The 25,718-nt window shown below is 51.6% G+C and overlaps 1 protein-coding gene across 1 annotated transcript in view; it reads left to right on the forward strand.

Annotated features, from left to right (window-relative positions):
* The window catches only part of LRP1 (LDL receptor related protein 1), a 657,378-nt gene that overhangs the window by 403,387 nt on the left and 228,273 nt on the right, over positions 1–25,718 (forward strand). The window contains 2 exon segments of the mRNA XM_029594881.1: positions 24,186–24,375; positions 25,321–25,525. Coding sequence (XP_029450741.1) covers positions 24,186–24,375; positions 25,321–25,525 — 395 coding nt within the window.

The following is a 25,718-nucleotide window of genomic DNA, read 5'->3' on the forward strand; positions in this document are numbered from 1 at the left end:
GACCTCCAGGTAATGAAGGAGAGCTCGCTTAACATCAAGCCACCGTAGCTCCCTAGAAACTTCTTCCTGAAAAGCTGGTAGTTCCACTGACTGATTGAGGTGGAAAGAAGATACCACTTTCAGGAGGAAAGATGGAACCGTGGTCAGGGAGACCCCTGAATCCGTGAAACGCAAATAGGGTTCCCTACAAGACAAAGCTTGTAATTCCGATATTCTGCGAGCAGAAGAAATAGAGACTAGGAACACAGTCCTTAGAGTTAAATCCTTGAGTGTAGAATTCTTCAGCGGCTCAAATGGAGGATCACACAAAACGCGTAAAACCAGATTAAGATTCTATGAAGGATACAGATTACGGACCGGAGGTTTCACATGCTTTACCCCTTTCAAAAAACGGGTAATGTCTGGATGAGAACCCAGAGGGGTCCCATCCATGGGTCCCACAAGTGAACTAAGGGCTGCTACCTGAACACGAAGAGAATTGTAAGCCAACCTCTTGCTTAGCCCGTTCTGCAGAAAAGAGAGAATCTGAGCCACAGACTCCCGGTGAGAAGCAATCCCTCCGGACTCACACCAGAACTCGAAAACTTTCCATATTTGAACATAAGAAATGGAAGTGGAAGTTTTCCTGGCTTGTAACAGAGTAGATATGACTTCTTCTGGATAGCCTCTCTTCCTCAGCCGTCTCCTTTCAAAAGCCAGGCCGCAAGACAGAAGCAATCAGCCTGGTTGAAAAATACGGGACCTTGACGGAGAAGCCGGAGAAGGTGACCCAATCGAAGCGGACTGCTAGATTGTGGAGGTCCACGAACCACGACCTCCATGGCCACTCTGGAGCCACCAGAATCACTGCTTCACTGTGAAGTTCTATCCTCCGTAGGACCTTTCCCACTAGAGGCCATGGAGGAAACACATAAAGCAGAACATCGTGAGGCCAACGTAGAACCAGAGCGTCTACTCCTTCTGCCCCGTGCTCTCTTCTGCGACTGAAGAATCGGGGTGCCTTTGCATTCTTTAGTGTGGCCATCAGGTCGAGATGAGGGGACCCCCACCTCTGGACCAAAAGTGACATTGCCTCTTCGGATAATTCCCACTCTTCGGGATCCAACTTTTGCCAGCTTAAGAAATCCGCTTGTACATTGTCTATTCCCGCTATATGAGAAGCCGCCAGTCGTGTGAGGTGACGTTCCGCCCACGTCATGAGCATGTCCGTTTCCCGAGAGACATGTCGACTCTTGGTTCCCCCTTGCCGATTGATGTATGCTATCGTGGTTGCATTGTTGGATAGGATCCACACCGCCTTGCTGCGCACCAAGGGGAGAAACCGTTTCAGGGCCAGGTGGACCGCCTGGGTCTCCAGCTGATTGATCGGCCATGTCGCTTGCACCGATGACCATTAGCCTTAAGCTGCCTGCCTTTGACACACCGCCCCCCCCCCCCCCCCCCCCGCCTGAAAGACTGGCATCCGTGGTAACGACCACCCACTGCGGCATTTCTAGGTGCACTCCGCTGAGCAAATGATCCAGAGAGAGCCACCAGATCAGACTACCCTTGGCCAGATCCAGGAGCAGTGAAGGAGCTTGGAACTCCTGAGACACTGGCTTCCAGCAGGAGAGCAACACCCTCTGCAAAGGTCGCATATGCGCAGAAGCCCAGAGAACCAAGTCTGTGGTGGAGGCCATGGAGCCCAGCACTTAAAGATAATCCCACGCCGTGGGAAGTGTCAGGTGCTGGAAACGTTGTATTGAGCACCCGGTCCTGATGCAAGAAAACCTTGCCCACACTGGTGTCGAAATGAGCTCCCAAGAAATTCAGTATTTGCGATGGCATAAGACTGCTTTTGGCAAAGTTGACTACCCATCTGAGAGAGCTCAAGAGACTTAAAACCTTGTCGATTGATTGCTTGCACTGCTCCTTGGACTTAGCCTGAATGAGCCAGTCGTCCAGGTAGGGATGAACTAAGACACCGTCCTTCCGTAAAGCTGCTGCCACCACTACCATTACTTTGGTGAAGGTGCGGGGTGCTGTTGCTAGACCAAAAGGCAGGGCTTGAAATTGATAATGCTGTCCCAGAATCTTGAAGCAGAGGAACCTCTGATGATCCTTGAGAATGGGAATGTGGAGATAAGCCTTTGTGAGGTCCAAGGACGCCAGGAACTCTCCATTGCGTACTGCCGCTATTACTGAGCGTAGAGTTTCCATCTGAAAATGCAGAATCTTTAGGGCCCGGTTGACTGTTTTGAGATCCAAAATGGGCCGGAAAGCAGAGTCCTTCTTTGGAACTATGAAGTAGATGGAATAGTGGCATGCGCCTTGCGCCTTCGACAGTACTGGGAGAATTGCTCCAAGGTCAAGGAATCTGTTGAGTGTATGTCGCACAATTAGCTGCTTCCGCAAAGGTCCGTAGGGAGAGAACAGAAACCTGTCTCTTATGGGGTGAGCAAACTCTAAAGTGTAACCGTGCTTTAGAATATCCAGGACCCACTGATCCGACATGATTTTGATCCACTCCTAGTAAAACAGGGAGAGATGACCCCCCACTCTGGGCGTCGAGGAGTGGGCCAGCAACCCTTCATTGGGATGATTTGGAAGCTGCTCCGTGGGACAAGCCCCCACGAGGGGGTCTACGGCCACAAAAGGACTGCGACCATGATTGAGACCTGGTGGATGGGGGGCACTGCGTAAAAGGTCTTGATTGCGAAAACTTCGCTGCCCTCTGAAGCGGGCTCTAGAAGAGTTGTATGTCCGAAAATTCCTCGGACGGTCTTCTGGAAGCTTGTGAACTTTATTTTCCCCAAGGGATTTGATAATTTGCTCCAAATCTTCTCCAAACAACAACTTACCCTTGAAAGGGAGAGAACCCAGCTGCGACCTGGAGGAAGAGTCTGCTGACCAGTTACGGAGCCAGAGGAGATGCCTAGCCGAAACTATCGACCTGGCCAGGACCCTCAAGAGATTGTAAAGCGCATCTGCCGAATAAGCAATCACCGCCTCCAGGCGTTCAGCTTGTTGCGCTTCCGCCTACAGCAGTTCCTGGGTACCGAGCAACTGCTGCATCCATCTCAGACCTGATCTTTGCATAAGAGAACTGCAGACCACTGCTCTGACCCCCAAAGCAGAGACCTTAAAAATTCTTTTAAGGTAGACTTCCAGCTTCCAATCCTGCAGGTTGCGCCAAGCTGTCCCTCCCGTCACCGGGATGGTGGTCCTTTTAGTGACCGGTGACACCGATGCATCTACCTTCGGAACTTTGAGAAGTTCTAGGAATTTGTCCGGGAGAGGATATAACTTATCCATAGCTCTTCCCAATCCTGCTAGGGGAACAAAGAAGCTGTTCCCTAAATCTGTCCACGAAGCTGAGAGATCTTCCGGGGGGGGGAGAGCCCCCCACAGGATTTAAAACGGGTGGAGGCAGAGAGAAAACGGCACCGGGACTGCCCCGTGGATGCGCTGACAACAGTCGCATCTGAATTCAAAATGGCCGCCGTTCCCGCGTTCGGCGGGAACAGGGCCCCCCGAGGTCAGACGAGATGAAAGAGGCATAATTGAATGACTTTCCACCCTCGAAGAACCGTCCCCTCTGGGGAGGCAAGCTGAACAAATCCCTTCGCGGGAGAGCCGTGACCCAGGCTTTCCGCAGGCTTCATCGCGTCCCACGCGGCATGGGGGAAGAAACAGCGGACAGAAAAAACCCCCGAAACAGTTTCAGTCAGTCACCGCGAAAAGAAAACTGAGGTAAAGAAAATTTCACCTTAAAGATCACACTGGCTCAAATAGTTTTAGTATTTTTTTGTTTGTTTGTTTTTTAAGTAGCTGAGGAATGTCGCCTCTCAGCCTTACCAGCCCCAAGGAATGGCGCCTCTCGGGTGAGCCGGTATTTTGGTAGGGGGAGCAGATGGACCACCAGCTTGCACCCCTAAGAGCTAGGAATGGAGCAAAGTAGAAGAAAACAAACACCTACCTGAGAATAAGAAACTATTCTCAAGGCCAGATACAATTGCAAGCTGTAAGGCAGGCAAAATTAAACTAAGAGGCCAACTTAGCCTGTTCTGAGAAAATGCAAGTTTTTTTTTTGGTTTTTTTTAAACTTGATCCATTCAAAGGAAAAGAGAGAGAGAGGGAAAGAAAAAAAGAAAATAATCTTTTTCAGGGGAAGTTAGAATATTATCAATTTAGCTGGGAACCGCAGGATCAACAGTCTTCATCTGCTGGAGACAGAAGAATACTGATGGGACGCAGAGAGTGCTCATGGGTAATTCCGAGCGCCTCACAAGTTTGTCTTCTGCCTCCATCTGCTGGAATGGGGATATAACCCATCGTCTGAACTGATCCGGGTACGTACAGGGAACTTAAATTATTTTGGCTGATAGTAATTGCTTTTTTTTAACTAACTTTTATGCTGGTTGAAATTTGTCATCAAGATGTGGCTGGAAGTTCCTCTTTTGTAGACACATTACTAAGCGTAGCAGAACAGACTTTTGCTCTACTGCTGTAGTACTCTGTATTAAAGCTTTGGGGAGACTGGAGTGTGCATAGTGGGAAGAGGTTAATTTGCGTTGCATGTCTTACCTCTCTCTGACGTTGGAGGATGGGGCAGAGGGGCCTGCCTGTGGTGTCCGGTATCCCAGCTCTCCTGTCCCAGAAAAAGTGTTTTTCGGCAGCTTTTCGTCTCTGGAATTGCGGGCTGTACTCAGCCTGGTTGGTTTTCTCTTCCCGGTGTTTGATCCGACTGTACTGCTGGGTGGGTGTTGATTGACAGTCTGATGCAGGGGTGCAGAAGGGACTCCTGACTTTATGCTGCTCCATAAAAAGCAAAGGGCAGCTTTATACTGTAGAGTTATGTCAGAATATGATACATTGGCAATCGGAGCACAGGTTGATAGGTGCTTAGCATGTGAGGCAGAGAAGATGCAACACACAGGTAACTTCTCTAGTAATCCTTTTCCATACTGTAGCCCTCTTAATTTACCAGAATATCAACCACTTTTTCTCCCCTGCAAAATTAGCATAATCCCTCCCACCCCCAAATAATAAAAAATGACCAAAATTAATACTGTACTTACCCCCAGGAACAGGAGTTAAGTCTAAATGTTTATCCAGTAATAGCACAATCACTTCATCCGATGAAGAAATCAGGCGCCCTTTTTACTGCTTAAAGCATAAGGGGGAAAAATCATTTTGGGTTTTGAATGTTCACCTCGTCTTGAAGGAGTTGTACCAGTTACCAGCCTTTCTTCTCTCCTGGGCAGACATGCTTCCGTACACAGATTAATAACTGGCTATTAGGACAGAGCAAATAAGAATTGTAATCTTCCGCTGTTGGAAACCTCGGTCAATAAATTAAAAAAAAAAAAAAAAAGAAAGAGAGAGAGGAATTAAAAAAAAACTGGTCCCGGAAATAAAGATAGCGAAGTTCAACAGAACCAGGAATTTACTAGAAGTGTCTACGAAGAGATGGGTAATGGTGTCCGTTCGTGCTTCGTGAAAATGCCACAATCACCAAGGTTGAAGGTTTAATCTTGCTGTAATGGTGTTCACGAATCCCCAGCGTGTGCCATGAGTGTACACAGAGCTGTGCAAGGTAATCTTACTTGATGACGGTGTGTTCTGCCCCAGCGAGCTGGAGGTTGAGAACAGAGAGATTACTTGCTCAGGGTGAATGGTGGATAGGGGGATTCAAATGGGGTGGGGGGAGAGAGGTCTGTAGGTTTTCAGATATTAAATTTTAAAAAAACCCCAAAACTTGACAGCTCTGTATGTTTGTCATTTTTTCTTGTGCTTAGACCTCCTCAGGTACTTGCTAGAATTTCAGGTTAAACTAAGGCCTGTGATATCTGAGGTCAATGTTCAAAGGCTTTCGATGCCTGAATTATTGTATTTTCACAAACAGGCCTCTGGTTAATAAAAGGCCCTAGTGAGCTTGAGGCCTACCCATAAACAACATACGTTAGCATGTTTCCCTAAATCAACTCCTTGGAAAATTGTCTAGGGTTGAGCAGCTAAATTTAGGTGTCCGAAAAGTGGGTGGTTGCAGGGGTGCAGATGGGGGGGGGGGGGGGAAGTCACATGCTTAACACTTGATTTTCCGCACTAGGAACCAACATTTGATGCCTAAATGTAGGGGTTCTAAATTTAGGATCCTAACTTTGGGGAGGGGAGTGGGTCAGGTTTCACACTCTCCTTGCGACAACATGCTCACTTTCATGTAGGATACAGTTTTATTATCCGAAATACTGTTTCTAATGTTGGCACGTTTGGGCGAGCCAACTGCTGCTAGTCGCAAGGCAGTTTAGGCAAGAGGGGAGAATCTGTTTGAAACTGGACTATAAGGGACCTGCCGAACTCCTTATTGGCTTTTAGTCCTGTTGAATATGGTCACCTGGAAGCGCTGCTGCTCACAGGTTTCAAACTTGTACTCATTCAGCCCTTTTTTTTTTTGTTGTTGTTGTGGCGGTTACCGTGTGTCCAGTGCATGCACGCGCACCTCGCTGTGGTCACCGAGAAGTGAAAGTCTTTGAAATCATTATGCGTGGAACAGCCTTCCGGGTGCAGGTAGTGGAAGAAAACAGGGTCTCAATTCAAGAGAACATGGCAAAGGAACGGGGGATCCCTGGCAGGGAAGCAAGGGATAAAAACAAATGTTTAGGCTGGTTCTGCAATATTGCATCAGGAAGGCGGGGGGGGGGGGGGGGTGGTGCAGGCCTGGCCATCCTTTTCTGTGCTTACATTCTCTGTTTCTATGTGGTTCTCTGTCCTGGAAATAAGATTGTATTCTTCAGCCAGTCCCCTGACCCATCCTGCCATCAAATAATCTTGGTTAATTTGGTAAAAGCTTAGGATGCAGGCAGCAGCACTCCATTGTTATCTGCTCTTTTTCGGGAGCGAAAATAAATGTATTCCCACAAACAAACAGTCAAAGATGGCATCTGGTGTGAAAAAAGCTGTTGCTTATTACTTTATGCATGCTTAAGCCAGTAAATGTCAATGAATTTGGGGATAAAGTACTGCATTATGGGAAACCATTTCCCCACTGGAAGAAGATTAATAATACTTGTACAGAGACCCAGGTAATGTGCTGCCTAGGCAGATGTTTACAGAGAATATTTTGCCCTTTGCAAATCAGTGCACAGGGCGAGCGGTAATCTTGTGGTTAGACTGGAACTCAGAGCTGGTAGCTGGGATGCTGTCTCTGTGATTGCAGTAAGGTCTGTGCAATTGGTTGCGCAAAAGACTGGTAACAGTATGTCTCACTCTTTCAGACTTGGCTAGGTTCTCTGGTTACAGCCTCACACACAACCCTAGTGTTAGAAGATTGTAAAGAGCTTTGAAAAGTATGATGCACGTGAGCGTTATTGCTAACCATGGTTGGCAGAGCCGAGGACAATTGAGATGCTGGACGTGCACACATTTATATATAATACACATTTCCTAGCGTGTAGCAGATGGACTCAGGACCAATGGGTGTAGTGTACTCCTGATAGCAGTTGGAGACAGATCAGATTTCAATCTGACGTCAGCCCTAGTACATATACCCCTGCAGGAAGTGCAGCTCTTCAGTATTTTCCATCTCCATAGCAGTTAGGGACTCTATGCACGCTTGCACAGCGTTAGAGTAATTTTACCAAAGAAAACCAAAAACTCCGAAACTGGTCGGCCGACACATCCTCCAAAATGAGACTCACAAGGATGCCTTTCAAGGGAACACTCCTGTTTGGAAGTGAACTAGAGAAACTAGCCAACAAATGGGACAAGTCCCCACTACCGCGGCTACCGGAGGACAGGAATAAGAGAAACCAGTGATCCTTCACCCGAACCTCCGGGGCAGAGGATCACAGCGCTTCAACCCATATAGAAGCACATATCAAGCGGCCCGCCCCGCAGGCCGGAACCAGTCCTTTCGGAACAAGCACAATAAAAGGGGAGCCAGCTCGGGCTCAGGCCCCAGCCGCACCCCACAATGAAAATCAGCCGACCCATCCAAAGGAAGAAGCCATAGGGGGCAGACTTGCCCTATTCTACCAAAGATGGGTAGAGATAACTTCGGACGAGTGGGTCCTATCCATCCTTTGAGAGGGATATTACCTGGATTTCCACCATCTCCCTCGGGACAAGTTTGTGGAATCTCCCTACTACGACCCTTCCAAGAGGATGGCAGTGGAAGCTACACTGATTGCTAGCCTTAAGACTATAACACCGTTGCCGCCACAACAAATAAATACTGGGCATTATTCCATCTATTTTATCGTCCCCAAGAAAGAAAGAACATTCAGACCCATCCTGGACCTCAAGGCAGTTAACCGTCACCTGAAGATTCCTCACTTCCGCATGGAAACCCTACGCTCTGTAATAAGGGTGATACAACCAGGAGAGTTCCTTACATCCCTGGATCTGTCGGAAGCCTACCTACACATTCTGATCCATCAAGAGCATCAGCGTTTTCTACGCTTCTCAATCCTGGACCGTCACTATCAGTTCCGGGCACTACCTTTCGGGTTAGCCACTGCACCCCGGACGTTCACCAAGATCATAGTGGTGGTGGCAGCAACACTGAGGAAGGAAGGAATCCGATGCACCCTTATCTAGACGATTGGCTGATCAGAGCGAAATCCCCAGAGGAAAGCCACCAGGCAACCAACAGAGTCAAAACTCTACTGGAGAGCCTCGGGTGGGTGATCAACACAAACAAGAGCTGCCTGCAGCCCTCCCAATCTCTAGAATACTTGGGAGTCCAGTTCGACACCAAACAAGACAAGGTCATCCTGACACCGACAAGGAGATCAAAACTGATGACCCAGTTACGAACCCTGTTGAGCGAACTTCACCCCACAGCATGGGCTTACCTACAAGTTCTCGGCCTCATGGCATCCACACTGGAAGTAGTCCCATGGGCACGAGCTCACATGAGACCCCTATAACGCTCACTACTATCACGATGGAATCCACTGTCCCAGAACTACACAGTACGGCTTCAACTCCCGGACAGAGTTCGGGCCCAACTACAGTGGTGGCTACAAGAAGTCCGTCTGAGCCAGGGAACGAGACTAAACTCACTGACCTGGATCCTACTCACCACGGATGCTAGCCTACGGGGATGGGGAGCACACTGCCAGGAGCTAACCGCCCAAGGGTAATGGAACGAAGAAGATTCGGGATGGAACATCAATTGCCTAGAAGCCCGGGCAGTCAGACTAGCCTGCCTAAGGTTCGTTCACAGACTCCGAGACAAAGCGGTCAGAGTAATGTTGGACAATGCCACAACAGTGGCCTACATCAACCGTCAGGGAGGAACCAGAAGCCAACAGATGTCTCTGGAAATACACCTCCTAATGTCATGGGCGGAAGTGAATCTTCAAGAGATCTCGGCTGTCCACATCGCCGGGAAAGACAACGTCGCTATGGATTACCTCAGCAGAGAAAGTCTAGACCCAGGAGAATGGAGGCTGTAGACCACAGCATTCCAATTGATAGTAAACCGTTGGGGAACACCAACCATGGACCTCCTGGCAAACTGGTCCAACGCCCAAGTGCCCAGTTTCTTCAGCTGCAGACGGGAACCCCAGTCCCAGGGAATCGATACCCTGGTACAGACCTGGCCACAGGAAACTCTGTTATATGCCTTCCCGCCGTGGCCCTTATTGGGCGCAATCATCCACAAGATAGAACACCACAGGGGACCAGTACTTCTAGTGGCCCTGGACTGGCCAAAAAGATCGTGGTACGCAGACATGCGAAGACTGCTGACAGGGAGCCCCCTGCTACCTCCACACAGAGACCTGCTCCAACAGGTACCGATCCTCCACGAGGATCCAGCTCGATTCTCTCTTACGGTCTGGCCATTGAGAGGACTCGCCTGAGGAAGAGCGGATACTCGGGGGCAGTAATTGACACCCTACTCTGAGCATGTAAGTTCTCCACATCCCTAACATACATAAGGATTTGGAGAGTATTCGAAGCCTGGTGCGAGGACCGCAACATCATACCACGCTCAGTCAAAATTCCTGCGATTTTGGAATTCCTGCAGAACGGCCTAAAGAAGGGATTGTCCCTCAACTCCATCAAGGTACAGGTGGCCGCATTGTCATGCTACGGAACCAAGAGCGAGTGCGGCAGCATAGCCTCTCACCCAGATGTCTCACGCTTTCTGAAAGGAGTCAAGCAGATCCAACCACTCCTAAAGTGGCCGGTGCCTCTGTGGAACCTCAACCTAGTCCTAGATTTCCTAGCAGGAACCTTCTTTATTCCTCTCCGCGGCCTGTCTCTCCGACTATTAACATTGAAGACAGCCTTCCTATTGGCAGTCTGTTCGACCCATCGTATATCCGAGCTACAAGCACTGTCCTGCCAAGAGCCGTTCCTCAGATTCACCCCGGGAACCATCCAGTTACGCACAGTTCCGTCGCTCCTCCACAAGGTGGTGCCTCACTTCCATCTCAACCAAACCATCTTGCTACCATCGCCAGATGAGCATAAGAATTCGGAAGAGGCTTGAAGTCTACGCCATCTCAATGTCTGCAGACTGCTAGTGCGATACCTGGAAATGTCGGAATCCATACGAAAGACGGACCATCTATTCATCCTTCACAGTGGGAAGAAGCAAGGGGAAGTGGCCTCGTGAGCAACCATAGCCCGCTGGATCAAAGACGTCATCAAGGCAGCCTACGTAGAAGCAGCCAAGCCACCGCCTTTATAAGTCAAGGCCCATTCTATTAGAACCCAGGCAGTGTCCTGGGCGGAAACCAAGATGCTGTCACCCGCCGAGATCTGCAGGGCGGCGACATGGTCCTCCACCCACACCTTCTCCAGGTTTTACCGCCTGGATGTTCAGGCTTGGGAGGACACAGCATTTGCAAGGGCAGTACTAAGTGGGTCCCGGTTCGGGAGTAGCTTTTATACATCCCATTGGTCCTGAGTCCATCTGCTACACGCTAGGAAATGGAGAAATTACTTACCTGATAATTTCGTTTTCCTTAGTGTAGACAGATGGACTCAGCATCCCACCCACGGCTGCCGTTACTTATGGAATTCTCGGTGGACATCCCCAGGAGTGAGTGATTCAAGGGTATGCCATGCTTTCCTTCATCTAGGACACCCATCCTACCGGGTGTCGACGTTTCTCGGTTGAGGGCACTGGCGGTCTCCAGCTATAACCAATTCAACCGGTTCAAATTAATTAAGTTAACCAAGTTATAAAGTTAACCAAGTTATTCAAATTATTCAGTCATACATATATCCACAGTGCTTTTCGACGAGAATATTGAAGAGCTGCACTTCCTGCAAGGGTATATGTACTAGGGCTGATGTCAGATTGAAATCTGATCCGTCTCCAGCTGCTATCAGGAGTACACTATACCCATTGGTCCTGAGTCCATCTGTCTACACTAAGGAAAACGAAATTACCAGGTAAGTTATTTCTCCATTTTTCTGATGAATTGTTTTGCCTTTTTTAATGTACATGCTTAAAGCTGATGTTCAAAATTATCGATGGAGCTGCTTTCTCAGGTTAAAGAAACTGTTTCTTTTATATCATTAACGCCAGTGATAGCTTGTGGGTCTGACAATATTTGTTGAGCGTTATCTGCTATAGGCCGAAGCAGTTGCCCAAACATTGCAGCTGAGTGTCCCTCTTAAAGTCTGTGTACCCAGTTATTTGCTCAGGTGAGGTCACTGCAGTTTTTATGGCTGCTTAATAAACTGATTTCTAAGCCGGCTTCCTGAGCCAGTGGCAGCACTTTTCCCTGTCAGGCACCCAGCTTCAGTTTGTGAGCCAGGCTTCTCTTCGCTGGGCTGGTACAGATTGGGGGTGCTGTGGAAGTAGTTATCCCAGGAGTTTCATCCATTGCACAACAGCAAAACGTGTTGAGCTACACTCAGTACATGCCTACCAGATTCAAATAGGAACGTCAGCCCAGGGAAGAAAGGAGTGTGTTCAAAAATAGAGAAAATTCCCAGGACAGATAGAACAATTAAAACAAAATATTGAAAAGATACTTGATGTAAACTGTAGCCAGAAGTTTTTATGATGTGAAAGCTGCCAAACTGTCAGATAAAGTTCTTCATTTGTGTCTTGGATAGTACAGCACAGGCAGCAGCAGTGCAATCTTCCCTCACACACACACACACACACACACACACACTGCCCCATCACAGAGCAGGTACAGCACAGGCAACAGCAGTGCTAGCTTCCCTCACACACACATTGCCCCTCCATAGAACAGGTATAGCACAGGCAGCAGCAGTGCAAGCTTCCCTCACACACACACTGCCCTGCCACAGAACAGATACAGCACAGGCAGCAGTGGGGTATGCTACATACACATACTACGTACAACATGGACAGCAGCCAGGGGTGCAAGCTTCCTTCACACACACACACATTTATACACTGCCCCACTGCAGAATAGGCACAGCACAGTCAGCAGCAGTTCAAGCTTTCCTTCACCCTGTATCAGCTAGCTGGTGCTAAAAGAAAATTATTCCTTACCTGCTAATTCCCTGTACGTACCAGGATCAGTCCAGGACACCTGGGTTGTGACTCCGCACCAGTAGATGGAGACAGACTAAAACTTGTGGGCGGAGCCATATATGCCCCTGTGCCAGTCACAGCCCCTCAGTCTTACTCTGTCTCCAGTAGATGGTGCAGGTCCGGTCACAGCCCTGCCTGCCCTGGTTCTGGTATTCCGTCAGGGTCGGTTCCTTTTTTTGATTTGTTTAGGCCAGTTTTAGGCTACGGATTTCTATTTGGGAATATTTTTCTAAATTGTCCTTAGGTCCCTTTCGCCCTGCCTCCCAGGGGGGTTGTGAGGTTCTGAGGGGACCACCCCCCCCTGGTTGAGGCCGCTGCTAGGGTCGAGGACCCAGCTGGCCTAGTAGCAGCGTCAGGGGTGACACCGGGGAGCCCGGTTCACTCACCCCTGCTGGATTAGGGCTCCAGGACCGTGGACAGCGACAGGCGCTTTTCTTAAAAAAAAAAAAAAAAAGGTTTGTGTTTATTTCAGGTGCCGGCTCTCTCTTGCTTCGCGTCGCCGCTCGTAGTGGGGGCGCCGCCGACGGGGGGAGGCCGTTCGTTCGAATTTTTTATTTTTGTCGCTCCTCTTACCCCGTTTTCGCGCCTCTTCGCCGGCATGCCTCGCGGCTCGGTCTGCCGGGCCTGTGGCTCGGCGCGCGCGCGTCTTTCCCGCGAGAGTCTGTGCGCGGCCTGCATCCCGGGCGGAGAGGGGTCGTCTGGGGCGCCTCGGGGGGCTCGTTCGCGGCCCGCGCGATCGCCTCCGCGCGGGGGGGGCGCCGGAGAAAAGCCCCAAGAGCTTTTCCCGCTTAGCGCGGGAGTGGCGGCCATTTTGGCCACGGGCCGCGAAATGGCGCGGGAAACGGCAGGGCCTTCGGCCTTGCCTCCCGCGCTTTCCCCGCAGCAGATCGCGGTCGGAGGGGGTCCCTCGGGGAACACAGGGTCCCCGGGGAGTCCAGCTGATTTTTCCTCTGATTCGAGCTCGCTTTCGGAGGATCTTGCGCTTTTGTTGCGCAAGGTCCTGAAATACAAAAAAAGCAAGCGCGGCCGGAGTGAGGCTCGCAGAGCTCCACCGCAGAAGAGGTCCAGGAAGCCCTCGGGGGTCGCGGAGGGGCCCCAGGGCGCCTTGCGGGGGAAGCGGCCTCCACGTGGCGTCCCACAGGAGGCGGACACCGATTCCTCCCCCGAGGCGGACGCTGATTCCTCTGAGGAAACCCAGAAGGGACCCGACGATGTGGGAGCGGACGGCTCCGCTACGGCCGGCGTAGCAAAAGGCTCACAGGCAGTGGAGGGGGATGATCCCAAAGTGGTCAGGCTCTTCCGTAGGGATGAATTGCCACCTCTAATTCCAGCCATTATCCAGGAACTGGGAATAAACCCCCCTCCGGCGGTGGTTCGTCAGGAAGCGAACATGGATCCGGTCCTGTTAGGCCTCACGGGTCCGGCAGTTGCTTTTCCGTTCCATTTTTCTTCAACGGACATCATGTTCCGGGAATGGGACACTCCGGAGTTAGGGTTGAAGGTCAGCAAGGCCATGGACAAGCTTTACCCGCTCCCGGAGGATGCGCTGGACCTTCTCAAGTTTCCCAAGGTGGATTCGGCGGTTTCGGCGGTAACGAAGAGATCTACTATCCCGGTTACGGGTGCGACAGCCCTTTGGGACCTTCAGGACAGGAAGCTGGAAGTACAGCTCAAGAAGATTTTTGAGGTTTCAGCGCTAGGAATTCGGGCCGCCATGTGTACGAATTTCGCTTTGAGAGCTGGCTTACGCTGGGCTCAGGTCCTTCAAGCCAATGCGGATCTTTCGGCTGACGAGGCAGCGCAAGCGGATAAGTTGGAAGCGGTACTAGCATATGGCGCAGATGCACTCCACGATCTGCTGCGCACTTCGTCTAGATCCATGGTGGCGGCTGTCTCGGTGCGCCGCCTCCTGTGGCTACGCAACTGGGCGGCGGATGGCTCTTCTAAGGCTCACCTCGGGGCGCTGCCATTCAAGGGTAAATTGCTGTTTGGCAAGGAATTAGATGACTTGATGGCTTCCCTGGGGGAAAATAGGGCTTTCAGGTTGCCCGAAGATAGAGCCAGGTCACGGACTTCCTTTACAGCCAGGTCCCGCTTTCGTGGGCCCAGGAAGGCGCAACCTCAAAGGTCGTCGGGGCACTCGTACAGGTCTTCCTCCTCCCGTACCCCACAGTGGCAGCAGCAGCAGTCCTTTCGTGGGAGGCGCTTTGGTAGACCAGGGGGTGCCCTGGCCATCACGGCGCCCAAATCTTCACAATGAAAGGGGGTCGGCCCTTCTCCCGCCGCAGCCTCAGCACGCCGTTCCCAACGTCGGGGCGCGGTTGCTGTCGTTTTACGAGAGATGGGCCGGAATAACGTCGGACCAGTGGGTCCTCACCGTGATAAGACACGGCTACGCGTTAGATTTTGCTCGCATTCCAGTGGACAAGTTCCTTGTGTCACCCTGCAAGGCTCCCGAGAAGAAGACGGCGGTGCTAGACACCATCCGCCGCTTAGAGGACTTGGGAGCTATCTCCCCCGTTCCGGTCAGCCAACAAGGCAAAGGCCATTACTCCATTTACTTCATCGTACCAAAGAAGGACGGCACGTCCCGACCAATTCTGGATCTCAAAGGGGTGAACCGATGCCTTCGCGTTCCTCGCTTCAAAATGGAGACGATCCGGTCAGTCATCGCCGCGGTCCGGCCAGGCGAGTTCCTGGCCTCCCTGGACCTCACGGAGGCGTATCTTCACATAGGCATCCAGCCGTCGTTCCAACGCTTCCTCAGATTCTGCATTCTGGGTCGGCATTACCAGTTTCGGGCGCTCCCTTTTGGGCTCGCAACGGCCCCTCGTACTTTCACGAAGGTGATGGTCGTGGTGGCGGCGCAACTGCGCTGAGAAGGTCTCCAGGTCCATCCGTATCTGGACGATTGGTTGATTCGGGCGAAGTCCGAAGATCAGTGTCGGATGGCGGTGGCCAGGGTCCTCCATCTGTTGCAGTCCCTGGGATGGGTGGTCAACTTCAGCAAGAGTCATCTGACACCCACGCAGACCTTGGAATATCTGGGAGCTCTTTTCGACACGAAGCAGGGCAAGGTGTTTCTGTCGCTCGAACGGATGGTCAAATTGCAAACTCAGGTACAACGCTTGTTGTCTCTCCGCCAGCCGCGGGTCTGCGACTACCTTACGGTCCTCGGGTCTATGGCTTCCACGCTGGCGCTGGTGCCATGGGCGTTCGCTCATCTGCGACCCTTACAGTCATCCTTGCTTTCCCGCTGGAAGCCGGTCTCGGAGGATTTCCACTTACCGCTTCCTCTAGCGGGACACGCGAGGTCCAGCCTGCGTTGGTGGCTGGACCCCAGTCATCTTTCCGCCGGAGTCTCTCTCCTGGTGCCCAGTTGGACAGTGGTGACCACGGATGCCAGCCTCTCCGGTTGGGGAGCGGTCTGCCTAGGGAGCTCAGTTCAAGGCCTATGGTCAGTGTCACAAGCCCAGTGGTCTATCAATCGCCTAGAGACCAGAGCGGTCCGTCTGGCCCTGCAGGCTTTTCTACCATTGCTGCGGGGAAAGGCAGTCCGAGTGTTGTCGGACAATGCGACCACCGTGGCATACATCAACCGGCAGGGGGGGACCCGGAGCCCCCAGGTGGCAGAAGAAGCTCAGCGCTTGATGGCCTGGTCGGAGCTACATCTCAGCAACCTCGCAGCGTCTCACATTGCGGGAGTCGACAACGTGCAGGCGGACTATCTCAGCCGTCATCGTCTGGATCCCGGAGAGTGGGAGCTGGGGGACGAAGCGTTTCTTCTTATTTGCGAAACGTGGGGGGTGCCCCACATGGATCTGATGGCCACGTGGCACAACGCGAAGGCCCCGCGATTTTACAGTCGACGTCGAGAGCGGGGGGCAGAAGGCGTCGATGCGTTGGTGCTTCCCTGGCCGACGGATGTGCTGCTCTATGTGTTTCCCCCGTGGCCGATGATCGGCAAGATTCTACGGCGCATAGAGTTGCATCCGAACAACGTGATCTTGGTGGCACCGGAGTGGCCTCGCCGGCCGTGGTTCGCAGACCTCGTACAACTGGCAGTAGCGGCCCCCCTTCGGTTCCAAGGAATGGCGGCCCTACTCCATCAGGGCCCCGTCTGTTTGGAGGATGCGGATCACTTCTGTCTCGCGGCATGGCTTTTGAGAGGAATCGACTGAAGAGTAAAGGTTATTCAGATGCGGTGGTGGCCACGCTACTGCGTTCCAGGAAGCAATCGACGTCTTTGGCTTACGTCCGTGTCTGGGTGGTCTTTGAGGACTGGTGCGTGCAGCGAGGGGTGGACCCCATCTCGGCTTCCGTCTCTGATGTTCTAGCGTTCCTCCAGGCGGGTCTGGCCAAAGGTCTGGCGTGCAGTTCCCTACGGGTCCAAGTGGCGGCGCTGGGGTGTTTGCGAGGTAAGTCTCTGGCGCTTCACCCGGATATTGCTCGTTTTCTTCGGGGGGCTAAGCACCTTCGCCCCCCGTTACGTCTTCCTTGTCCGGCTTGGAACCTCAATTGGGTTCTCTCCGCTCTATGCACGGCGCCGTTTGAGCCCTTGAAACGCGCAACTCTTAAGGATCTCACTTTAAAAACGGCATTCTTGGTGGCGATTGCCTCGGCACAGCGTGTTTCCGAGTTGCAGGCCCTGTCCTGTAGGGAACCTTTCTTGCGTATCTCCGATTCGGGGGTTTCCTTACGGACGGTTCCTTCCTTTCTTCCGAAAGTGGTCTCGTCGTTTCACGTGAATCAATCGGTGGAGTTGCCCGCTTTTGCATGCGGAGACTCCTCTGCTACCGAAGAGAGGGAGTTACGGAAGCTTGACGTGCGGAGATCCCTTCTCCGATATCTGGAGGTCACTAATCCGTTTCGGGTCACAGATCATCTGTTTGTCCTGTTCTCTGGACCAAAGAAAGGAGCTGCAGCGTCCCGCACAACTATCGCTCGTTGGCTCAAGGAGGCCATTGGTTCGGCGTACTTGGTGCGGGGAAAACCCCTTCCCGTGGGGCTGCGGGCTCACTCGACTCGATCCCAAGCAGCGTCTTGGGCGGAAGCTTCTCAGGTGTCGCCTCAAGAGATTTGTAGGGCGGCCACCTGGAAGTCGTTGCATACTTTTGTCCGGCATTACCGGCTGGATGTCCGGGCTACCGATTCCGGGGGTTTTGGAGAGAGGGTACTCCGAGCGGGACTCTCTGCTTCCCACCCTCAGTAGGTTGCTCTGGTACATCCCAGGTGTCCTGGACTGATCCTGGTACGTACAGGGAAAGGAAAATTAGTTTCTTACCTGATAATTTTCGTTCCTGTAGTACCAAGGATCAGTCCAGGATCCCGCCCGCGGTGCTGCGCTGAAGTAATGGAGAGTCCGCTCTGTGTTTTGATTTGCTCTGTTCCGCTTGTTCGCTCTCTCGGTTGGAGAGTCCGTTTCCAGAAGGGGTGTTTCTTTCCCCGTTAGTTAGCGGTATCTAGTTTTGTTTACTTCTCTGGTTGTGTTTTACTTTGACATTCCGTAAGACTGAGGGGCTGTGACTGGCACAGGGGCATATATGGCTCCGCCCACAAGTTTTAGTCTGTCTCCATCTACTGGTGCGGAGTCACAACCCAGGTGTCCTGGACTGATCCTTGGTACTACAGGAACGAAAATTATCAGGTAAGAAACTAATTTTCCTTTTTCGTTCCTGTAGTACCAAGGATCAGTCCAGATAGTGGGTTATCTCCCCCTTCCAGCAGTTGGAGTCAATTAGATCTTTGAAGGATGCTTCCTTATAAGGTAGTGCACCCTCTACTAATCCTCAGTATGGAGTATATCAAAGCAAAGAGGAAAATCAGGATGGATCAAGAACAATAGAATTAAGTAACAAATAACAGTGTGCAAAAGGCACAAAACAGTGTCAAACAACAAACTTGCAGAATGAACCATTAACCAGCCAAAGAAAAATAGGTACTGAAGAACAATTTGAGCAGAGAGGCAATCCCAAACCCAATAAAACAGTCAGGGAGGGCATTTGGACTGATCCCTGGTACTACAGGAACGAAAATTAGCAGGTAAGGAATAATTTTCTTTTCCCTGTACATACCAGGATCAGTCCAGACAGTGGGATGTACCAAAGCTTCCTTACGTACGGTGGGCTCCGGAAAGCCCTGCTTGAATGACCCTAGATCCAAAGGAGCCAAAAGTAGGCGACTGTATGTGTAGATGATAATGACAAGCAAAGGTATGTAACGATTTACAAGTTACTGCTCGACAAATCTCCTGGAACGAGACTGATTGCATCTCCGCCCAGGAAGCAGCCTGAGCTCGAAGAGAATGGGCCTTGACACCCGCTGGAGGTTGTCGACCCACTCCAATGTAGGCCACCGAGATCGCCTCCTTCAGCCAGCGAGCAATGGTAGTTTTCGACACCTTGGCCCCCTTCCTTGGACCATGCCAGAGAACAAAAAGATGGTCCGACAAGCGAAAATCATTAGTGACTTCCAGATAGCAAATGAGGATACGCTTGATATCTAGCTTGCATAGATCTGCTGATGCGTCCGCTGAGAAAGATGGAAGCTCTACTGTCTGATTCAAGTGGAACTCGGAAACCACCTTGGGCGGAAAAGCAGGCACAGTGTGCAAGGAAACTCCCGAATCCTTAAAACAAAGGTAGGGCTCTCTGCACGAGAGTGCTTGAAGCTCTGAGATTCTGCAGGCAGAACAGAAAGCTACCAGGAAAACCGTCTTGAGAGTGATATCCTTGAGGGTCGCGGAATGCATGGGTTCAAAGGGTGGACCGACCAAGATTCGGAGAACGAGATTGAGACTCCACGAAGGATAAAGAGCGTGGATCGGGGGTTTCACGTGCTTCACCCCCCTGAGGAATCGGATGTTATCCGGGTGAGAGGAGAGTGACGTTCCCTCTCGTTGATGAAGTAGAGAGCCTAGGGCAAAGATTTGCACTCTCAGCGAGTTGTAGGCCAGACCCTTGTCCAGTCCCTGTTGAAGAAAAGATAGGATCTGAGCCACCGAGGCGGTCCGTGGCGACACAGGTATGGAGGCACATCAGTTCTCAAAAACTTTCCATACCCTGATATAGGAGATGGAGGTAGACGTCTTTCTAGCCTTGAGGAGGGTTGAGATAATGGCCTCTGGGTATCCACGCTGTCTCAGCCGGCGCCTCTCAAAAGCCAGGCCGCAAGACAGAAGCAATCGGCCTGGGCGAAAGATACCGGACCCTGTTGCAGCAAGCGTGGAAGGTGACCCAGACAAAGAGGTCCGTCCACTGCAAGGTTGATCAAGTCTGCAAACCACGGACGATGGAGCCATTCCGGCGCCACCAGCATTACCGGACCCTGGTGGGACACTATTCTCCGGAGCACCTTACCCACCAGAGACAAAGGGGGTAACACGTAGAGGAGAATGTGACGGGGCCATGGGAGGACTAAGGCATCCACTCCCTCTGTGCCGTACTCTCTTCTGCGACTGAAGAACTGAGCTGCCTTGGCATTCTGGGAGATTGCCATTAGATCCAGATAGGGGGTCCCCCATCTGTGGAACAGGAAATTCACCGCCTCCTCTTAGAGTTCCCACTCTCCGGGATCTAGATGTTGATGACTGAGAAAGTCGGCTTGAATGTTGCCTACGCCTGCGATGTGGGAAGCCACTAGGCGGGAGAGATGAGTCTCCGCCCACGCCATCAACCTGTCTGTCTCCCGAGAGACATGCCTGCTCCTCGTGCCCCCTTGGCAATTGATGTAGGCCATATTAGTCACATTGTCTGAGTGTATTTGGACTGCGCGATGATGGACGAGAGGTAGGAAGCGTTTCAATGCCAGAAGCACTGCTCTGGTCTCCAAGCGATTGATCGGCCAAGTTGCTTGGGACGCGTCCACTTCCCTTGCGCAGAACTCATCTGACACACTGCTCCCCAGCCAGAGAGACTGGCGTCCATCGTGATGATTACCCATTTCGGGATGTCCAAAGGAACACCCTGGAGAAGATAAGACAGGTTGAACCACCATGAGAGACTTTCCTTGGCTCCCTGCGGGAGAGGAAGGATGGCTTGGAAGTCCCGAGACACTGGCTTCCAGCGAGAGAGCAAGGCACGCTGTAAGGGACACATATGTGCAAACATCCAGGGGACCAGATCGATGGTGGAAGCCATGGATCCCAGGACCTGGAGGTAATCCTACGCCGCTGGAAGCGAGATACCGATGAATCGCTGTATCTGAGCTATGAGTATATGAGCCCTTTCCAGGGGCAGAGACACCTTGCCCAGCGCTGTGTCGAAATGCGCCCCCAGGAAGTCCAGAGACTGAGATGGAGAAAGGCTGCTCTTGGCGAAGTTGACCACCCAACTAAGGGAGTGAAGAAGTGTCAACACCTTGTCAACCTCCCAGTGGCACTGGGCTGAGGACTTTGCCCAAATGAGCCAGTCGTCCAGGTATGGGTGCACCAAGACTCCCTCCCTCCGAATAGCGGCAGCTACTACTATCATCACCTTCGTGAAGGTTCGAGGAGTGGTCGCAAGACCAAAGGGTAGAGCCTGGAACTGGAAATGCTGTCCCAGAATCTTGAATCGCAGAAAACGCTGATGCGCTTGGAGGATGGGAATGTGTAGATAAGCTTCCATCAGATCCAGGGAGGCCAAAAATTCTCCGGAGTGTACCGCCGCTATCACAGAGTGCAAGGTTTCCATCCAAAAGTGGGGAATCTTGAGGGCCCTGTGGACCATCTTGAGACCCAAGATCGGGCGGAAGGAACCTTCCTTCTTAGGGACTACGAAGTATACCAAATAATGTCCCCAGCCTACTTCCAGGGGGGGTGACCAGACGAATCGTTCCGAGAGCCAGAAGCCTGTCGAGTGTCTGCCGAACTATGAGTTGTTTCTGGACTAGGCCACATGGAGAGAAGAGGAACCTGTCTCTTAGCGGCCGAGGAAATTCTAACACGTAGCCGTATCTTAGACTATCCAGGACCCACTGATCTGACGTGATGTTGACCCACTCCTCGTAGAAAAGGGAGAGATGTCCCCCTATCCTGGGTCTCGGGGAGTGGGCCGGCATAGCTTCATTGTGAAGATTTGGAGGACGTCCCCTGGGCCGGACCAGAGCGGGCTGTCTTCGGGCACGAAAGGACTGAGTCCAGGATTGAGATTGAGAGGACGGCTGACGAGGAGCTGCAGTCCTTGCCTGGCAGAAATGATGTTGATTCCTGAATCGGCTTCTAGTGGAATTAAAAGATCTAGAACGAGGGCGATCCTCTGGAAGTTTGTGTACCTTATTCTCTCCGAGGGACTTGATAATCTGGTCCAGATCCTCCCCAAATAGTAGCTTGCCCTTGAAGGGTAGGGATCCCAGCTGTGACTTGGAAGAAGAATCCGCCGACCAGTTGCGAAGCCAGAGGTGGCGTCTAGCCGAGACTGCAGAAACCATAGATCTGGCCAGTACTCTCAGAATGTCATATAGAGCGTCTGCTCCATATGCTATGATGGCCTCCAGGTGGTCTGCCTGAAGTGCTTCCTCAGGAGGCAACTCCTGGGAGCTGAGCAGCTGTTGAAGCCAGCGGAGGCCTGCACGCTGAGTGAAGGAACTACATATGGCCGCCCGGACCCCCAGGGCGGACACCTCGAAAACTCTCTTAAGATAAACTTCCAGCTTTCGATCTTGAAGATCTCGCAAGGCTGAACCATCCATTACTGGAATGGTAGTTCTTTTTGTCACTGCTGAGACTGCAGAATCTACTTTGGGAACCTTAAGAAGTTCCAGGAAATCATCCGGGAGAGGATATAGCTTATCCATGGCTCTGCCGACCGTGAGGGAGGTCTCCGGAGAATCCCATTCCCTGGATAACAGTTGAAGGAATGTGGGATGGGAAGGAAAGGACCTACACGGCGGACGTAGACCAGCCAGAAGGAGGTCCCCTTTCTTCGCTGGTGGATTAGGCTCAGGCGGGTCCTGAGGGGCTTCAATGTCCAATTCCTGTAGGATATGTGGAATGAGGGGGTCCAGCTCATCCCTGTGGAAGATCCGCAGGACTCTAGGATCATCCCCTTCCAATTGAGCCGTAGTTGAAGGTTCATCTGGATCTGGGTCCTGCTGAGGAACAGACACCCCCCCCCCCCCCCCCGCAGAGGGGTGTACCAAACGGATCCTCAGAGCGCTTGAGGTGGTCGGAGGTACCCCTGGTCCTGGGACCGCTGACCCTTGGGCACTCCCCACGGTCTGGGTATTTCCCAAGACCTCAGTGTAATCAGCCATTCTGGGTACATTAGGAGGAGGAGGTCCCGCCAAAAATTCCTAGTGCTTGGCCATTCTGGCCAGGTAAGCATTGTGAAGCAGGAAAACAAAATCTGTGGAAAACGGAGGTGGCCCCGATGGAGGAAGAGTGGGAAGATCCCCTGATGGAGGAAAAGGCTCTAGAGGTGGAACGGGTGTCAAAACCGGCAGCTGAAATGAAAAAGGAGCGTCCTGTTCTTCTCCTGTTAGCGCCGGAGCAGCCGAGTCTGGAGACAAAATGGCCGGCATTCCCGCGATCAGCGGGATTGGGGCCAGCTCCTGAGCATTGAGGCGAGCCAGAAGACGAGAACCAGAGCGGCCCGGCGGTTGAGAGGGTCCCTCCCCACCAAGGAGGCAAGCTGTGCAAATCCCCTCGCGGGAGAGCCTCGACCCGGGCTCTCCACAATCGCAGCACCTGGACAAACGAGGCATGGAGAACCCCGACGGAGCCGCGAGAGAACCAGCTGTTCTTAACGCGAGAAACAGGAAGGGCTTAAAGCTGCGAGAAGCGGGAAAAACCTCCGCTTCAGCCTGTTCTTCCTCACGCTCACCAGGTTCGTGGCTGTAAGAAACGGGTAATAGCCTCCGCTTCAGTTTTGCTCTCTCTCTATCCCTCAGCGACCCACAGATAGAGGCACAGAGGAATAACGCCTCTCTGTGCCAGCTGCCCCGAGGAAAACGGCATCACAGGGGCAGCGGGTCGGATAGCAGTCATAGGGGGAGAGGTCGGCACCACCGACTTGCACCCCGGAGAGAGGAAGAGAGGAAATAACCTGTCAGAAGGAAATAAAAACAAACTTACCACGACAACAGAGATGGGAGGGGGTGGGGAGAGCTGCAAATAGTACTGTTTGCAAGCTATAGAATGCTCCCACTAAACCAGGAGCGGAGACTACAGGAAAGCTCTCCAAATAATTCCCTCATAAAATTCAAAGATTTTTTTTTTTTAATTAGACATGATCCATCCAAAAGAAAGGAAAGCTGAGGAAAATAGAGAAAATTCCTAAAATAGCTTTCTAGTCATCTCAGTGGGGAACGAAAGCCACCACTGTCATCTGCTGGAGTCAGGAGAATACAGAGGATTAGTAGAGGGTGCACTGCCTTATAAGGAAGCATCCTTCAAAGTTCTATCTGTCGCCATCTGCTGGAAGGGGGAGATAACCCCCCTGTCTGGGCTGATCCTGGTACGTACAGGGAACCCTATTACAGAGAGACCATGTTTAGGGATGAGGACTTTTTTTTCTACATTTACTGTTTTCTGTTGTCATTTGTGATGTGTCCTAATTATTAACCGGGCTGGTGGATTTCTGTGCACTAGTAAATGGCCTAGAACGTCTACTCCTATGAGAGAGAATGCATTTTGAGGTGGGAAGAGGAGAATGATGTTTCATTTTCTTTCTTGCTTTCTTTACAGATGTTGGATCTGTGGAAGGCTTGGCATACCATAGAGGATGGGATACTTTATACTGGACAAGTTATACCACGTCTACCATCACGCGGCACACTGTGGACCAGAGCCGACAGGGAGCCTTTGAGAGGGATACAGTTGTCACCATGTCAGGGGATGACCATCCTCGGGCATTTGTATTGGATGAATGTCAAAAGTGAGTGCAAAATCTGACGCATGTAAATAGGCTTTTTTTTTTTTTTTAATGTATTTTTTTGTGCTCAGCAATTTCCTTCTGCTTTGTGCTTCCAGGTAAGTTGGACCTGGCTTGTTGTACACATTGATGGATTTTGCCTTCTGTCATTCCTAGGCACTGCCAATGCTTGGGATGTGTTTCCCCCCCCCCCCTCCTCCCCCAGTACTTCCGGTTTCCTGAGGTTCTCTGCCCTCTCCTCCCCTGCAGCAGACCTCTGTCTCTCCAGGACCTGCAGTTCCCACCACCACCTTCCAGCTGGACCTCCAGTGCTTTGCTTCCCACCATAAACCACCCTCGGAGCTCTGGCTTCAGCACAAGGCACTGAGTAGGTTCTTGGCCTCATGCTCACAGGTCCTGCTTTTTGCACAAAAGTCCAGAAATGGCAGGGATGCTTCAGTGCCTGTGATCGTCAGGTGGGGAGCTTGACTTAGCCTCCATTCTCAAGTGCTTGAGGCTTTTCCCCATTTTATAAATAATCTGCTTCTCCCTTCCCCACCCCCACCCCCACTCCTCTTATCATAGCTGAATCATTGCAGTCACATTCCTGGTTTAGGACTCCTCCCGTACTCCCTCCAGAACTCAGTACACCTGCACCCTGAATCTGACCAACAGATGTTGTGGTTGTGCAATAGTTAAGACTCTCTCACCCAGAGAGGCTGTGAATGCTGCCTCTGCAGTACTTCCTCAGTGCCCACCTAAATGCACTCTTCTTAAGTCTCGGTGCTAGAGTGAAGCTTAATTGCAGTACCAGAGAGCCCACCCCCATTTTGATGCTGGTAAATTGTCTCAGAATTGGAGGATTTATTTATTTATTTATTTATTTACTTATTTTTTTCCCGCTTGTGGTGTTATTTACCTGCCCGCCGAGTTTCCTGGTATTAATTCTGTGCGCTTTGCCCCCTTTAGCCTAATGTTCTGGACCAACTGGAACGAGCAGCACCCCAGCATCATGAGGGCCACGTTATCCGGGGGTAACGTTCTGATCATCATCGACAAGGATATCCGGACACCCAACGGCCTCGCCATTGATCACAAAGCCGAAAAGATCTACTTTTCCGATGCCACGCTGGATAAGATTGAGCGGTGCGAATACGACGGTTCCCGGCGATACGTGAGTTAAAAGTGCTGGAAACCACTGGGGCTTTGCCCCAGGGACTCTGGAAGTCGCATAGGGTCCATGGGGGTAATATTAGAGCACAGCAAACCTTTTAAAGCAGCTGCTTGCTATCTCTCTTCCTGATCGTGATGCACAATCAGGAGCCAGTGATAGGCTGTTTTCAACCTTTTCTAACAGTTTCTCAGGG

The sequence above is a fragment of the Rhinatrema bivittatum genome, chromosome 3, assembly GCF_901001135.1.
Source record: "Rhinatrema bivittatum chromosome 3, aRhiBiv1.1, whole genome shotgun sequence".
Classification (NCBI taxonomy): Eukaryota; Metazoa; Chordata; class Amphibia; order Gymnophiona; family Rhinatrematidae; genus Rhinatrema; species Rhinatrema bivittatum.